Source organism: Myxocyprinus asiaticus, chromosome 6 (assembly GCF_019703515.2).
Source record: "Myxocyprinus asiaticus isolate MX2 ecotype Aquarium Trade chromosome 6, UBuf_Myxa_2, whole genome shotgun sequence".
Taxonomy (NCBI): domain Eukaryota; kingdom Metazoa; phylum Chordata; class Actinopteri; order Cypriniformes; family Catostomidae; genus Myxocyprinus; species Myxocyprinus asiaticus.
Window position 1 is genome coordinate 23,051,933 of NC_059349.1, and position 16,968 is coordinate 23,068,900.

At 39.7% G+C, this 16,968-nt stretch overlaps 1 protein-coding gene across 1 annotated transcript in view; it reads left to right on the forward strand.

The window, feature by feature from the left end:
* The window catches only part of plppr4a (phospholipid phosphatase related 4a), a 36,198-nt gene that overhangs the window by 15,059 nt on the left and 4,171 nt on the right, over positions 1–16,968 (forward strand). Inside the window, exons 2-6 of the mRNA XM_051700406.1 lie at positions 5,025–5,210; positions 9,643–9,772; positions 10,666–10,861; positions 13,533–13,590; positions 13,745–13,918. Coding sequence (XP_051556366.1) covers positions 5,025–5,210; positions 9,643–9,772; positions 10,666–10,861; positions 13,533–13,590; positions 13,745–13,918 — 744 coding nt within the window. The remainder of the gene's footprint in view (positions 1–5,024; positions 5,211–9,642; positions 9,773–10,665; positions 10,862–13,532; positions 13,591–13,744; positions 13,919–16,968) is intronic.

Genomic DNA, 16,968 nt, shown 5'->3' on the forward strand with positions numbered 1-16,968 from the left:
TCACTCTTTGGAACCAGCACCACCGGGCTGGCCCAGTCAGTGTGGGATTCTTCTATTACCCCCATATCTAGCATGGCCTTTAATTCTTCCTGAACCACTTCTTTTTTGTGCTCAGGTAATCGGTAGGGATGACTACGTACCACTACCCCTGGGGTCGTTTTGATATGGTGCTCTATGAGCTTCGTACGGCTGGGAAGAGGCAAGAACAAGTCTGAGAATTCTCCTTGTAACCTGGCAACCTCCATGACTTGTGACGGTGAGAGGTGGTCTCCGCAAGTGACCAGGGTGACTCACTCGGTGGCTTTTAAGTTCCTCTGGTCCGAGCAACTCCCTCTCAAGGACCACCATCACCAAAGTTATGGGGACCGCCTCTCTCCATGGTTTTAGGAGATTGAGGTGGTAAATCTGACATGCTCCGTCCTCTATCTGTTAGTTTAACCTCATAATTGACTTCCCCAACTCGCGTGTGACCTCAAAGGATCCTTGCCATTTGATTAATAATTTAGAGCTCGATTTGGGGAACAATACAAGGTCTTTATCTCCCGGTGTAAATTCCCTTTAGCTGAGTACGCCTATTATACAGCCGGCTTTGACGTTCTTGAGCCTGGAGCAAATTCTCCTGTGTTAATTGCCCCAGTGTGTGGAGTTTTGCTCTCAGGTCAAGAATGTATTGAATTTCATATTTACTGTTTGAAGGTCCCTCCTCCCAGTTGTCCTGTACGACGTTGAGCACGCCACACGTTCGACACGCATACAATAACTCAAATGATGAGAACCCCATGGAGGCTTGAGGGACCTCTTGTACTGCAAATAATAGAGGCTTAAGCCACTTGTCCCAATTTTGAGCATCTTCGTGCATGAACTTATGAATCATATTCTTTAGGGTCTGATTAAATCGTTTGACCAAGCCGTCCTTTTGGGTGTGGTAAACACTGGTCCGAACTGATTTAATCCCCAATAATTCGTATAGTTTGCGTAGTGTACGATGTCCGCGTGCCGTCCACTCTAATGGCCCGACGAGGTTCATGCCAATTCTTTCAAAGGGGACCTCGATCAATGGAAGGGGGCGCTTTTGGGGTGGCCGCTGGATTCACCAGCTGACATTCACAGCATGTCACACACCACCTGCGAACATCCCTGTGAATGCCCAGCCAATAGAAATGGGCCATCAGATGATTTAGTGTTTTCTCCTGCCCTAAGTGACCCGCCATCAGATTATGATGAGCCGTCTGGAATAGCATTTCCCGACAGCTCTTCGGTATTAACAATTGGGTTGTACCTTCTTTTGTCTGAGTGTCCTGCATCACTCGATACAACCGATCCTTAATAATCGAAAAACACAGGTATGAGAGTGCAATGTCTGGCTGGAGGCACTGATCATCAATCACTTTCATTTGGTCGAAGGCATGCCTAAGGGTCTCGTCTTGCATCTGCTCCAGAGGGAAATCCCCTGCAGGGAATCCTCTAAGGGCGGCCTCCCTTGCGTCGTTCTGAAGTGGAGCTGACGTAGACAGCCCTGGCACTGCCTCCCCAGCCAGCGAATCACACACCACACACTGATACACTTTGTTACAGGACCCATCCACATAAATTCCCCTAAATAAAGTTGTAAATTCTGGCCAATTCATACACAGAATTAGTGGATGGGAGAGGTGGGGACTAACCACAGCCTCGACACCATGCTTTTGTCCCCAAAATTTAATTATGACCATCACTACAGGGTAATTTTTAATATCCCCTTGCACACACCTTACCTTCACATGCCGGCTTGTATCACAGGTATCTCCTGCTTGATCAGGGGCAGCCTCTGTCATTTCGGGGATCCGGACCAATGTCTCCACCTTCATTGTGGGGCATTGGTCCTGGAAGTGCCCAGGCCCCCCGCAGCTCCAGCAGACCGGACCAGACTTCACACCCACACCTGTGACAGCAGATTCACCAGCCTCTGGGGAAGAGTGGAGCGGGTTAGGGAAAACCGGCGGGTTGAAAAGTCCATGGGACCGGGGAACCGGTTTTGGGGTTATAATTCCCCGTTTCTGGGAATAGGAACAGAATGAGGAGAAGGAGAGTGGGAGGAAGAGAGAGATAGAGAGAGAAAGAGAAGAAGAGGGCTCGCCGGCCCCCGAATACACTGCCAAATCGTCCTCAGCCAGCTGGATTGCCTCCGTCAGTAACGACGGGCGATGGCACTGGACCCACTCTGCCGTCCCTTTCAGTAGCCTGCTGACAAACTGCTCCAGTACCACAAGATCGATAACAGCTCCGGCGTCGCAATCCTCTGCCAGCAACCACTTTCGACAGGCATCACAGAGCTGTTGGGCAAAGGCAAACGGGCGACCAAATTCGCTGAATGGCAGCATGCGGAAGCATTGCCAGTGTTGTTCCGGATTGTGGCTGACCTTCTGCAAGATGGCCCGCTTTAGGTCCGTGTATTCCAGGATGCTCACAACTGGAAGTTGTTGGGCCACAAGCTGTGCTTTGCCAGACAGCATGGGCAGCAGTCGGGCTGCCCACTGGGTGTTGGGCCAGCCCCATGCTTCAGCCACCCGCTCGAAGAGCTCAATGAAGGCTTCAGGTATATCTTGTAGCCCCATTTTCGCGAGCGTGATGTTGGGCGTGGCCATGGCTGTGGCCGGTGTCGCTGCTGGAGTACTCCCCTGGGCCATCAGTCTCCGTAATACCTATCGGTCCTCTGCCTGGGCTTGGAGCAGGACCTGGAAACGCTGTTCCTGCTCCGCACATAGGTCCATGAGGGCTTGATGTTTCATCTGGTGGATGTCGGCAAGAGTCTTGATGACTTTAACTAATGGCGAGGACACCATGACGTCGTTTTCTTCCTCCTAATCCAGGGTTTTGGCACCACTGTGACAGTTCTCTGGCTTTCTTGTGAAGGAGGAAGCGGGAGCCAGGCAAACAATTCACATGAGTTTTTATTTTACACTGTTTTCAGTGTAACACACAAAATTATGCTTTTCAGCCGAATAATGCATACACACACACATATAGCTTTGTGCATCTCTCTCTCTCTTCTCCTGCATTTTGGACTGCCCTTTTATCCCCCTCCTCTCCCAGCCTCGCTCTCCACACACGTTGCTCGGCCACGCCCACATCACCACAAAGTGTAAACTAGTTTTAAAAGTTTTAAAGTTATACAGTACAGACATTACAGTAACAACCAGAAAGACAGACAGACAGAGCAATCTGAAGGTCTGTGCCAAGATTGGTGGATATAGCTGTATTACAGGTGCATCTCAATAAATTAGAATGTCGTGGAAAAGTTCATTTATTTCAGTAGTTCAACTCAAATTGTGAAACTCGTGTATTAAATAAATTCAATGCACACAGACTGAAGTAGTTTAAGTCTTTGGTTCTTTTAATTGTGATGATTTTGGCTCACATTTAACAAAAACCCACCAATTCACTATCTCAAAAAATTAGAATACATCATTTTTAGTGAATTGTTGGCCTTCTGGAAAGTATGTTCATTTACTGTATATGTACTCAATACTTGGTAGGGGCTCCTTTTGCTTTAATTACTGCCTCAGTTCGGCGTGGCATGGAGGTGATCAGTTTGTGGCACTGCTGAGGTGGTATGGAAGCCCAGGTTTCTTTGACAGTGGCCTTCAGCTCATCTGCATTTTTTGGTCTCTTGTTTCTCATTTTCCTCTTGACAATACCCCATAGATTCTCTATGGGGTTCAGGTCTGGTGAGTTTGCTGGCCAGTCAAGCACACCAACACCGTGGTCATTTAACCAACTTTTGGTGCTTTTGGCAGTGTGGGCAGGTACCAAATCCTGCTGGAAAATGAAATCAGCATCTTTAAAAAGCTGGTCAGCAGAAGGAAGCATGAAGTGCTCCAAAATTTCTTGGTAAACGGGTGCAGTGACTTTGGTTTTCAAAAAACACAATGGACCAACACCAGCAGATGACATCGCACCCCAAATCATCACAGACTGTGGAAACTTAACACTGGACTTCAAGCAACTTGGGCTATGAACTTCTCCACCCTTCCTCCAGACTCTAGGACCTTGGTTTCCAAATGAAATACAAAACTTGCTCTCATCTGAAAAGAGGACTTTGGACCACTGGGCAACAGTCCAGTTCTTCTTCTCCTTAGCCCAGGTAAGACACCTCTGACGTTGTCTGTGGTTCAGGAGTGGCTTAACAAGAGGAATACGACAACTGTAGCCAAATTCCTTGACATGTCTGTGTGTGGTGGCTCTTGATGTCTTGACCCCAGCCTCAGTCCATTCCTTGTGAAGTTCACCCAGATTCTTGAATCGATTTTGCTGGACAATCATAAGGCTGCGGTTCTCTCGGTTGGTTGTGCATCTTTTTCTTCAACACTTTTTCCTTCCACTCAACTTTCTGTTAACATGCTTGGATACAGCACTCTGTGAACAGCCAGCTTCTCTGGCAATGAATGTTTGTGGCTTACCCTCCTTGTGAAGGGTGTCAATGATTGTCTTCTGGACAACTGTCAGATCAGCAGTCTTCCCCATGATTTTGTAGCCTAGTGAACCAAACTGAGAGACCATTTTGAAGGCTCAGGAAACCTTTGCAGGTGTTTTGAGTTGATTAGCTGATTGGCATGTCAAAATATTCTAATTTTTTGAGATAGTGAATTGGTGGGTTTTTGTTAAATGTGAGCCAAAATCATCACAATTAAAAGAACCAAAGACTTAAACTACTTCAGTCTGTGTGCATTGAATTTATTTAATACACGAGTTTCACAATTTGAGTTGAATTACTGAAATAAATGAACTTTTCCACGACATTCTAATTTATTGAAATGCACCTGTAAGTATAAAAATGGATATTTACGAATTGCATTTAATTATTTGCATTTAGTATAGTTTTCTTTTTTCTGCTGCCCTATCAGAACAGACCTGCTACCCATTTTTTAATCGTAACCCACCAGTTGAGACCCACTAATATAATTTCCTTGTTTTCTACTCATCTTGCATCTTTAGTAAACTTGACTCATCAAATATGTCATATCCCTTCTGTTTTCTTTCTATAGCTCCCGATTCTGGTGTCCTCAGTGGTCAGCTTGTATTTCTTGGAGTTGACAGACATATTTAAACCAGTGCGTTCAGGCTACAGCTGCAATGACCGCAGTCTCAGCATGCCGTACATTGAGCCCACAAAGGAGGTCATCCCCTTCCTCATGCTTTTTAGTTTGGCTTTTGCTGGGCCAGCGGCAACGGTAAGTGCCAGAGTGGCACTCACACTCTTATTTAGCCTAGAGAGGGCTTTTTTACTGAGTCATTCAGGCATTTGATCTCTGTTTAGATGTACAAGAATGAATATTGAAGTAATAAAAAAATAATAATTCATTTTTGATGATGTGGCTCCAGTTTCTGTGTACTTACCTAGATTTGGGACAGATAATTGTTCTCTGTTGTATTTGACTGTAAATTGTTGCTAGTTTAGCACATACCATATCTAAAAGTGGATTGTGAAATTTCTGTGTCAATAGCAGCACTAGAAAAAAATGTTAAATGTAAAAATAATGACAAGTTCAAACAAGTTTTCACGAAACACTCTATCTGTCTGCCATTGGTTGGCACATGACATTGGTCAATGTTGCTTTTTCAGGCTGGTCGGTATGCTCAAACAAACAGAGCAATGTTCTAAAAGTGCCACAGTCTTTATACATTTCATGGAATCAATCTGCCAATGGCTTACCTTTATTTGACTCTGCACATTAAAGAAATATTCTGGGTTCAATACAAGTTAAGCTCAATTAAGCATGTGTGGCATAATTACCACAAAAAAATTATTTTGACTCGTCCCTCCTTTTCCTTAAAAAAAAAATAAGAAAAAGGTTACAGTGAGGCACTTACAACGGAAGTGAATGGGGCCATTTTTGGAGGGTTTAAAAGGCAGAAATTTTAAGCTTATAACTTTACAAAAGCACTTATATTAATTCTTCTGTTAAAATGTATGTATTATTTAAATTGTAAAGTTGTTTAAGTCATCATTTTTACAGTCCTTTTAGGATTTTTTGGTTTACAGCATTGCGTCATCATGGCAACGAAGTTGTAAAATTGGATAAAACTTTTAACAGAAATGGTTAGTAAGTGATTTTGTCACACTAAAATCACGTTATCACGCATATTGTTTATTTCCTGTGGCTATACTTTTGAAAGTATTTTAATGTTTATGGATTGGCCTCATTCACTTTCATTGTAAGTGCCTCACAATGGAACAGATTATTGCTTTTTTTTATTTTTTTTAAGAAAAAGTGGGACAAGTCGAAATAATTGAGTGGAAATCACTATTATGCCACAAATGCTGTTGATTGAGCTTAACTTGTATTGAATATTCCTTTAACCAGGGATTGGAGGAACACTGAAAAATGCTTTTCTCCCAGTCTGTCCAAGCTGCTCTTCATTTGGTCCTGCTGGTCTGGCCAAGCTGGTGTTCAGCTGGCTTATCTGGTTAGCCTGCTGGTCTCCCTGCCTGATCAGCTAAAAAGTGTCCAAAGCCTCTCTAAAACCAGCAAACAGACCAGGCTGATCTGCTGGTCTTCATCTGGTCTAGCTGGTATCACAGACTTGCCAAGTTAGTGCACACTGCTTTGCTGGTTTATCTTCCTGACTAGCCAACATGATCACACAGGAAATCGACATTTTGCTTCCGAAAGTTCATGTACCCTAAAATAAACCCCATTCAGCCAATTACTGACATGCACCATCCACCCTCAGTCATTTTAGCATGAACACATTTTTATCTAATTCTACTGATAGAATTTAGTTTTTAGTCCTGTAGGAACCAGGAAGTAATTGCGCTCACATAAACAATGGTGTGTGCGGTTCAGAGGTTTCATTTTTGCTTTAAAATTAAATTTTCACTCCACTGACAATTAGGTTCATGTTAGGGTTTGGGTTAGGGGATAAGGGGTAGTTAATAAAATATACTGGATCATTGTGAACCATCTAAAAAAAGTCCCCAATCTCCCTCTAAAACCAGCAAATAGACCAAGCTTTTCTTAGACCGGCAAACCATCGTAGGCAGGGTATGCTTTTCAATAGCTTAATCCTGTGCATTATTGATTTGTCAGCCACTGTTAATGTATGAAGACTTATATAAAAATAAATAAATAAATAAAATGACCACATCAGCCCAAACATTTGAGTCATAGTTTTGACCTTTGACCTACATCTAATGACTCAACTCAACACAAATGCTTCAAATGCCATGTGATGTTCCACCTAAATCACTCAGATGTGTTTTGGGCTTAAGTATGGTCATTATGGCTAAGTCTGTGTTAGTGGGTGGCATGTGAGTGTTTGTCCTGCTGGTAGCTCCAGCTGTTGTGGTATCGCCACTAGAGCGCTGCACTTCACTATAGGTGGATGGGAAGTGTGATCTCAGGGGGGTATTATCTCATGCTCCTCTCTCTCGCTCTCGTCATTTTCAGAAGATGCACCCTTGCAGAAGCATTAACATATACATTTGAAAGAAAAAGTATGTGAATCCTAGCTGTTTTTCTGCATTAGTTGGTCATAAAATGTGATCTCATCTTCCTCAAAGTCACAAGTGTAGACATACAACAGTGTGCTTAAGCTAACAACACAAAAAATGTTAATCTTTCATGTCTTTATTAACCACATCCCATTAAACATTCACAGAGCTGTGGAAAAGTATGTGAACCCCTAAGCTAATGACGTCAACAAAAGCTAATTAGGGTAATGAGATGGCAAACCTGGCATCCAATTAATGAATCGAGATTGGAGGTGTGGGTTAGAGCTACTTTTACTTATAAAAAGCACTCAAGCATTTTGAATTTGCTATTCACAAGAAGCCTCTGCTGACGTGGACCATGCCTCGCAAAAAAGAGATATCAGAAGAACTACGATCAAGAATTGATTCTTTGCATAATGCTGGAAATGATTACAAAGTTATCTCGAAGAACTTAGATAATCATCTGTCCAAAGTCAGTCAAATTATCTATGGAGACGATTTAGTACTGTAGCTACTCTCCCTGGAAGTGACCGTCCAGCCAAAATAACTCAAAGGGCACACTGCAGAATGCTCAATGAGGTAAAAAAAAAAAAAAAAAAGAACCCTAGAGTGACAGCTAAAGACATGATGGAATAATTGGAACTGGTTAACATCTCTGTTCATGAGTCTACTATATGGAAAAAATTAAACAGTCATGTTGTCCATGGCAGGACACCAAGTAGGAAGCCGCTGCTTTCCAACGCAAATATTTTTTTGAAAATGTTTGCCAAAGACCACCTTGACACACATACATTTACAATTATTCATTTGGCAGATGCTTTTATCCAAAGCGACTTACAAATGAGGAATAATACATTATAAGTGATTCAGCTTAAGGAGACAGTAGTATGAAAAGTGCTGCATTACAAAGTTTCAAATGCATCAAATTAACAGTATTCAAGAGTGCAACAAGAATATATAATTTTTTTTTATAAGTGCATGGTCAAGTGCTCATGGAAAAGATGTGTCTTTAGCCATTTTTTGAAGATGGAGAGTAAGTCTGCTTCACGGATGGAGTTGGGGAGGTCATTCCACCAATGAGGTATAGTGAAGCCGAAAGTCCGGGAAAGTGAGCGTTGTGACACTCCACAACGCTACTGGGAAAATGTTTTGTGGACTGATGAAACTAAGGTTGAATTGTTTGTGAAGAAGCAGCAGCACTACGTATGGCGTAAAAAGGGCACCGCAAACCAACATGAAAACATAATCCCAACTGTAAAGTACGGTGGAGGGAGCATCATAGTTTGGGGCTGCTTCGGGGAAATAAATTCCCAAGTTTATCAAGATATCCTACAGGATAATGTCAGTGTGGCTGTGCACCAGCTCATTAGAAGCTGGGTGATACAGCAGGGCAATGACCCTAAACATCGAAGTAAATCCACTACAGAATTGCTTCAAAAAAAGAAAATCCACCTTTTGGAGTGACCCAGTCAGAGCCCAGACCTTAATCCAATAAAGATACTGTGGAATGACCTCAAGAGAGCACTTTACACCAGACATCTTAAGAATATGGCTGAGCTGAAGCAGTTCTGTAAGGAAGAGTGGTCCAAAATTACTACTGAACATTGTGCAGGTATAATCCACAGCTACCGGAAACACTCGGTTGAGGTTATTGCTGCGAAAGGAGGATCGACCAGTTATTAAATCCAAGGGTTCACTTACTTTTTCCTCAGCACTGTGAATGTTTCGGGGGATGTGTTCAATAAAGACATGAACGTTTATAATTGTTTGTGTGTTGTTAGCTTAAGCACATTGTTGTTTGTCTATACTTGTGACTTCGATGTTATGACCAATTAATGCAGAAATCCAGCTAATTCCAAAGGGTCCACATACTTTTTTCCCACTGTACATATATATATATATATATATATATATATATATATATATACAGTATATACATATTTCTGCTTTTCATTTACATGGTATTAATAGTTTATCCATTGCCATAATGGAGCCCCCCCCAAAATGAATGAATTGCTAGATCGGACAGATAACTTAATTACAACATGGGAGTTAATGTGTCTGTGATTCTATAAGAAGTGACACCTGTAGGCCACTAGAAATAACAGGGTGTTCTTCATGTTAAGTGCTGTATGTTTGGTTAAACACAGATGACCATCTTCCCCCAGATTATGATCGGGGAAGGGATTCTGTATTGCTGTCTGGCCAGAAGAAATCTCAGCATCAAAACAGAAGCTAACATAAATGCTGCTGGCTGCAATTTCAACTCTTATATCCGACGTGCTGTGAGGTTTGTGGGTGGGTGTATATTTTTCTGCCATCTGTAACTTTATAAAAAAGCCTTGATTCACCTGTATCACCCAAATGTGTTTTTCGTCTTAGTATGGGCATTATGACTGATATGGCAATGTACTGATATCCCTCAAACATTATGATTATTTAAAAAAAAAATACAAAAAATTCATTCCTTATCCTAAGTGTAAACTGCTGCAATTAATTCAGTCCGAAACACTTAACAGAAAGACTCCATTTAAACTTTATTTTTATTATGGAATAATACATTTCCGTCTTGGATGTGCTGTCTATATGTTTTTTGTAAGCATCATTTTAAGAAATTTAAGATTAAATGTTGAAAATCTTGATGTACATTGATATAATATACAACATTCGAAATGTAAACACAACAATTACATCATTGTTATAATAGCATACTGAATTGTGTTTGGTCTTCTTTTTTGCATCTATTTGCAGACTGAATTGAGATTGGTAGTGTCTTTATTGCATATATTTAATCATTTATTGCTGCCTTTACTCTGCACAGTCACTAAATGTTCTAATTTTTGTGTCAAAGTGGCTCTGATGCTGCATTTCAATTTGAGTACAACCAAAGCCAAAAAACTAATCTTATCTAAAACTTTAACACTATTCTTTTGCTGCCATACAAACTCTGCTATTTCCTTCAGGAAATGCAAATCTACTTTTGTCTGTTTCATCTTTTTTTTTTTTTTTATTAGTTTAAAATTCTCTTGTAAATGAGGTCTGATATTAAAAATGAAAGCTCCATCTATTTTATCATACACTTATGAAATCGTCCTACTACTTATGAAATCTACCGCTTGCATTTGCTTTGAATTACTGAGAAAAGGCTGTGCATGTGTGTGTACTTGTGCGATTGTGTCTCTTGTTATCAGGGGTTCATGTGTTCGGCCTGTGCATCACAGCACTCATCACAGATATTATCCAGCTGTCCACAGGATACCATGCCCCCTACTTCCTCACTGTGTGCAAGCCCAACTACACCAGCCTCAACACTTCCTGTAACGAAAACTCTTTCATTGTGGATGACATCTGCTCAGGGCCTGATCCAGCGGCCATCAACGCTGGCAGGTCAGTAAGCATTATCTGTATCATATTGTAGTTCTTCAACCCTAATGCTTAATATGCACAATAAAGGTCTAAATTTGGACAGTGTGGGTAAGTATGTGATTAGTCATGGTTATGATTGCAAAGTCCGGTAGCACATTTTTTGACTGCATTAAGATTAACCTGTGTTCTGGATAATTTCACTCTAATAGAAGTCTTTTAAGACATATCAAATTACAGTTTATTTGCTCAGAGTTCAAATGGGCAACCCTGTTGGAAAAACTAGCATAGATGGTCACCAGCACATACTTTGTGTTTTGGATGCTGATGTGCTCATGCACCTGCCAGAATTCGTAACCAACTTAAAGAGATAGTTCACTCATAAATGACTCACCCTAACGCCACCCCAGACGTGTATGACTTTCTTTCTTCTGCTGAACACAAACGAAGATTTTTAGAAGAATATTTCAGCTCTGTAGGTCCTCACAATGCAAGTGAATGGGTACCAAAATGTTGAAGCTCCAAATTCACATAAAGGCAGCATAAAAGTAACCAATAAGTCTCTAGTGGTTAAATCCATATCTTAAGACGTGATTTGATAGGTGTGGGTGAGAAACAGATTTATATTTAAGTATTTATTTATTTTGTACTATAAATTTCCACATTCACTTTCTTCTTCTTTTGTTTTTGCCGATTTGCATTCTTCATGCATATCGCCACCTAGTGGGCAGGGAGGAAAATTTATGGTAAAAATGGACTTAAATATTTATGTTTCTCATCGACATCATATTGCTTCTGAAGATATAGATTTAACCACTGGAGTCTTATGGATTACTTTTATGCAGCCTTTATGTGAATTTTGGAGCTTAAAAATGTCGGTACCCATTCACTTGCATTGTGAGGACCTACAGAGATGAGATATTCTTCTAAAAATATTTGTTTGTGTTCAGCAGAAGAGAAAGTCACATCTGGGATGGCATGATGGTGCGTAAATTATGAGAACATTTTCATTTTTGGGTGAACTATTCCTTTAACCAGCAAGACATCCTTGGTCAATTAGCTCCACAAGAAAGGCCATGCTGGTTGACCAGAATATTTTGCTGGTGAACAACATGGCTATGCTGTTCAACCAGCTAGATCAGCACCAAACCAGCATAAACCAGACTGGACAAGCATGGAAATTCAAGCTGATCTTTTCAGGTTTGGGGTGGTTTGATATTTTTTTAGCATTAAAGATTTCTCCTCATTTTAAAGCTAACCCTAAAACTGAAACGTCAGTGATGTTTAGCAATATACACACACAAAGATTATGAATTATATTTCTAATGCATGCCTAAGGCATTTTCATTTGACCTGCTATGCAACAGCTCTGTACACCAAAAGGTCTGATTATATCACTTGATTAGTATATAATCTGTTGTCTGCAGTAAACAGTTTGCAGAACAGTGAAGGCAACAGAATGAATGTGGCGCTGTCCTTTGGCACATGGTGTTCCTGTAAAACCCACACAGAGTTCAGTCTTGGTGCTGTGCTCACAACTCGGCTCACTATTCCAGCACACCCACACACATCCATTTGCGCAGCTCTGCTTTTCAATCTATTACTCATTTCATACACTCTCAATAGCCCCAGTTATAGCTATTTTGTGCAGATATTTGTAATAATGTAAAAACTGTATGTAAAGAGGATTATTATGGTCCATACACGAAGTTACATTAAGGCTCACTATAGCATTATACAGTTGTTTGATGTACATTGAAATGTGTCTTAACAATATCAACATTTCTAGCAGACATTTCCAATGGTCATGAGTCGGCTAGTAGATTAATAAGGTCAACGAGTTTATCGAAATATTTTTATTTTATGATTAATTTTGCTGTTGATACGGTGGTGCTTTAATTAGCATTCTGACAGCATTCTGTGCTTAGATTGTTAGACAGTTTGTATGGTAAAAACCTCTCTAAAAAGTTGCATCTTTAAATAAATCCCTTTAAAGCACCGCTAAAGCCATACAAGTGCAGATGGATATTTTTGCCCAGGAGTGTTGTATTTTCTCATTTTACTTGTATACAGTATTAATTATACTGGACTTCCTAGTCGATTTTTAAATTGGTAGTTTTGCAGCGATCTAATTTGGCACACTATAAGAATTGTTGGCAATATCATAACACTATTTTGGGCTCTATTTTCGTAAGCGCGCAAAGAGCTGCGCTAAGTGCAAAGAGCTGCGCTAAGCGCAAAGTCCATGCGCTACATCTTATCCAATTTTTGTGAGAATGCTAATTCTAAGTGTAATTTTCGTGCCAGTGCAAAGTGGGTGTGGGTGGAAATGGACTATATAATAGGACACAGATGGTGCTGGAGAAGAACCTCCAAATTAAATTGCACTTGACCCAGCCCATCAGCGCCTTGCGCATCCGATTTTGCCAAACCCACTTGCGCCGAGACTTTGCTCATGCTTGCACAAAAATTTCAAAACTTCATGGCCATGCCCATTGACTTTGTGCTTATGACTTATGGCATAGCACTATGCTTAGTGCTAGCGCTCTTAAAATAGGGCCCTATGGATGCAGTGATCTGTGGCTTTCTGTTCCTGTCTGTCTTTTAACATTATTCGGACATTAACATTACCTCAAATATGTTCAGTGTTAAAAAGGTCTCATAATCTAAAAAGACTGTCTGTCTCTCATTGCAGGAAGTCCTTTCCATCTCAGCATGCCACTCTGGCAGCCTTTGCGGCTGTGTACATCTCTGTAAGTAATCCACTTGACACATGGCACAGTTGACTCATGAGATATGTACATGCATGCCAAAAAAGGTACTGTCTTTTCCTCTACCATGCATTCACTGAAACTTCAAAAAGTTGGTCTCCTGTGTTGTGAGCATCAAAGTGCTTCTCTTCCACAGATGTACTTCAATGCCACCCTGACTGACTCCTCCAAGCTCCTGAAGCCACTCCTGGTTTTCTCCTTCATCATCTGTGGCATTATCTGCGGCTTGACTCGCATCATTCAGTTCAAGAACCATGCCGTGGATGTCTACTGTGGCTTTCTCATTGGAGGGGGCATAGCCGTCTACCTGGTTAGTCTTGCTGTCATAGAACCTGTCAAAGGCACTGCAAGGTTAATAAATACTTTCATAATACTGTGACCGTGTCAACACTGACTCAAGAGAAGAATCATGGAAAATTAGCAAGGAGCAAAAAGACAATGCTGTTTCAATGGAGTTATAAATAGCTCGCACATGCGAATCCCTTATGGCACCATTTCTGCTCCCCACCCACACACACCCTCACATTCTTCCCACCATTTCTTTCATTTTCTCTCACTCTCTCTCCTTCCTCTCTGCTCAGTATGCTCTGAGGGCTATGTACACCTTGTGATTACTAACACTGACAACAATGCCAAAACTCCTTTAGGAGAAATTAACACAGTTAAGGTAAATCAGGTCCTTGTTTTATTGTTTGCATAATGTATGTTAATTTGGCCAAGGGATTAGCTATGTAATGCTATTTTACTCACTGAGTGTGAAGTGCCACACTTGGTGTACTGCATATTCACATGCTTTGTGTGCATTAATATGAGGAAAGTTCTCAACACGTTTGTAATAGTGACATCTGTTGATTCATATTGAGATACATGAGATGCAAGAGACATAAGACATACATGAGACTGTGTGTGAATGTGCAAATGTGGAAGTATGCATTACTGTGTGCATTGTACAATGCAAAATGCAAAATAATGTGCAATATGCTGGTTCCAAAAGTCAAAATTATATGACCATAGAGGTATTTATTATTAACTATAACGTAAAAACTAGGGCTGTCAATTTAACACGTTAATTCAGTGTGATTAATTATTTAAAAAATAACACGTAAAATAACTAATTATGCCTAAGGACCGTAATAAGTATGGGTGTAAATATTTGCAATGAAAACAATTCAACGGTTCCTTATATGACAGTTACAATGCATTGGAAATCTGAAATTTGTATACGATTAATTTAGATCCAATTTGATTATTTAGAGCAATTCATAATTATTTTCCAAAAATATGCAGAAAAAAGATTCTAAGTTTTTACTGAACATTCTTAATTTAGACAGCACAGACATGAAACAAGACTTGAGCACTAGAGTCACAAATGCAGTTAGGACCAATTTGGCTTTTGTGTGGCTGCAAATATGAACAGAAAAATAAAACTAATGTTACATGCTATGATTTATTATAGATCTGATATTAATAAAGTATAAAATTATGAAACATGATTGATGCAGACACATACACAAACAGATGGTGTGCATAGATTGCAATTCATCAATGCATTTTTACACCCACAGTAATAAGTAATGTTCACCTTTCTGTTTTGACAAGTGTCAGTCAGCAGGGGGCAGTATGCGCAATTCCAGCAAAACAGGTAACTCGCAGCTGTACAGAGAAAGCACCACGCTTTTACTGACAGCAAGCAGACAGTACAAGAGGAGGACAGATTCTTGCATTCAAACACAGCTTCAAACTACGTTTAACTTGACACAGCATCCTAATTTATAATGTGACGCAACATACGTGAGACGCTTCAAAACCATCTGTCTGCTGCATGTGTACATAGATGCGTCCTTAGAAAAGCCCTTATAATAAATCTACCTTGAGCAAATTGGCAAATTCAATTGCAAAATTTTTCAGATGTTCTGTGATATAAAACAATATATTACCTTTTAAAGACACTTTTTGTATTGTCTAATCACTGCTTTACTTGTGTGCCACAATGTGTAATGTATTTTAATCATCTAAATGATTATAGTTATTAAATATTATTTTACAAGTATTTAATCATTATTTAATGTTATTTTTATTTGAGTACCTTGCTCTGCAAATATAGATACATGCAATTAATTGCAATTAATTAGATTAATGAATCTGCATATAATGTAATTAATTTGATTTAAATTTTTTATCAATTGACAGCCCTAGTATAAACCTTTAAAGACAGATCTACCGTGAGCTCAGAGGTAGTTAATAGATGGTATATGCTTCTGTTGAAGCCATTGGTCAGTGTTATTTTGACTTCCCATGAACCCATGATTCTAAGGAGGAGAATCAGAGAATCACAGCAAACAAATACAGCAAAAGAGCACAGTAGTGACCACCTACTTCCATAACGCACTGCAAACTGTGACTGTCTCCCTACACTCTCAAACTACTTATATATTTGTATATAATATACATGAATATTTTTGCAATGTACTTTACATTTTTATTACGTCATTCACAAAGTCATGCGTCATTGCTTCATGGGATTGTAGTTCGTTTCCTTATTAAAAAACAGTAAGTACACAGTTTTACCTTTTTGTCTGATTTTAAAATACTTCTTTGCTTCAAATCAAAGTTTGTAATGTTGTGATTCACCTTGGAGATGGTTGATTTAGTTCATGGCTTCAAACTTTTTTATGAAGTACTTGAATGAAATAAATAAATGAATGAGAAAAATACTCCCAGAACCTAGACAGTTGAAAAAGTGGGTGGGCAATGTTGCATACTATATACAGTACAGTGTTGTCACGATACCAAAATTTCATTAGTCGGTACCAATACCAGTAAAATTTCACGATTCTCGATACCAATGTATTAAAGAAACTTTACTAAAATGAAAACAGAACAATTGCATTTCAACATACCATTGCATTTTTTATATAAAATAAAATGCTTCTGTAAAGATCTTCACATTACAATCTAAAGCACAACATTGGTCTTATTTTTTGTCAAATAAAGTGCTGCACTACAGCGCATCACAGTATAAATGAAAACATTAATAAAAACTTTTATTCAGTACAAAACCACTCTTGCTGGTAAAATATTGCTTAAACATTATTATTATAATAATTATTATTGTGTATATACATTTTAGTGAACATTGCATTTTTCTATACAGTATAAACATGTTTCTGTTGCATGTTTTTATATGAAGGCTTTTCAGTTTGTGTGTGTTTTTGACGGTAGCTTCACAGCTCTGGATAAGCAGTTGTTTAAATGGCCCAGTGTGATTATTAAAGCACAAATTCTGCAATTTAGTTATATAAACAAAGTCTGCAGGCACAAAACAATTCACAGTGAATAAGCGCTCTGTTCTGTCATCTA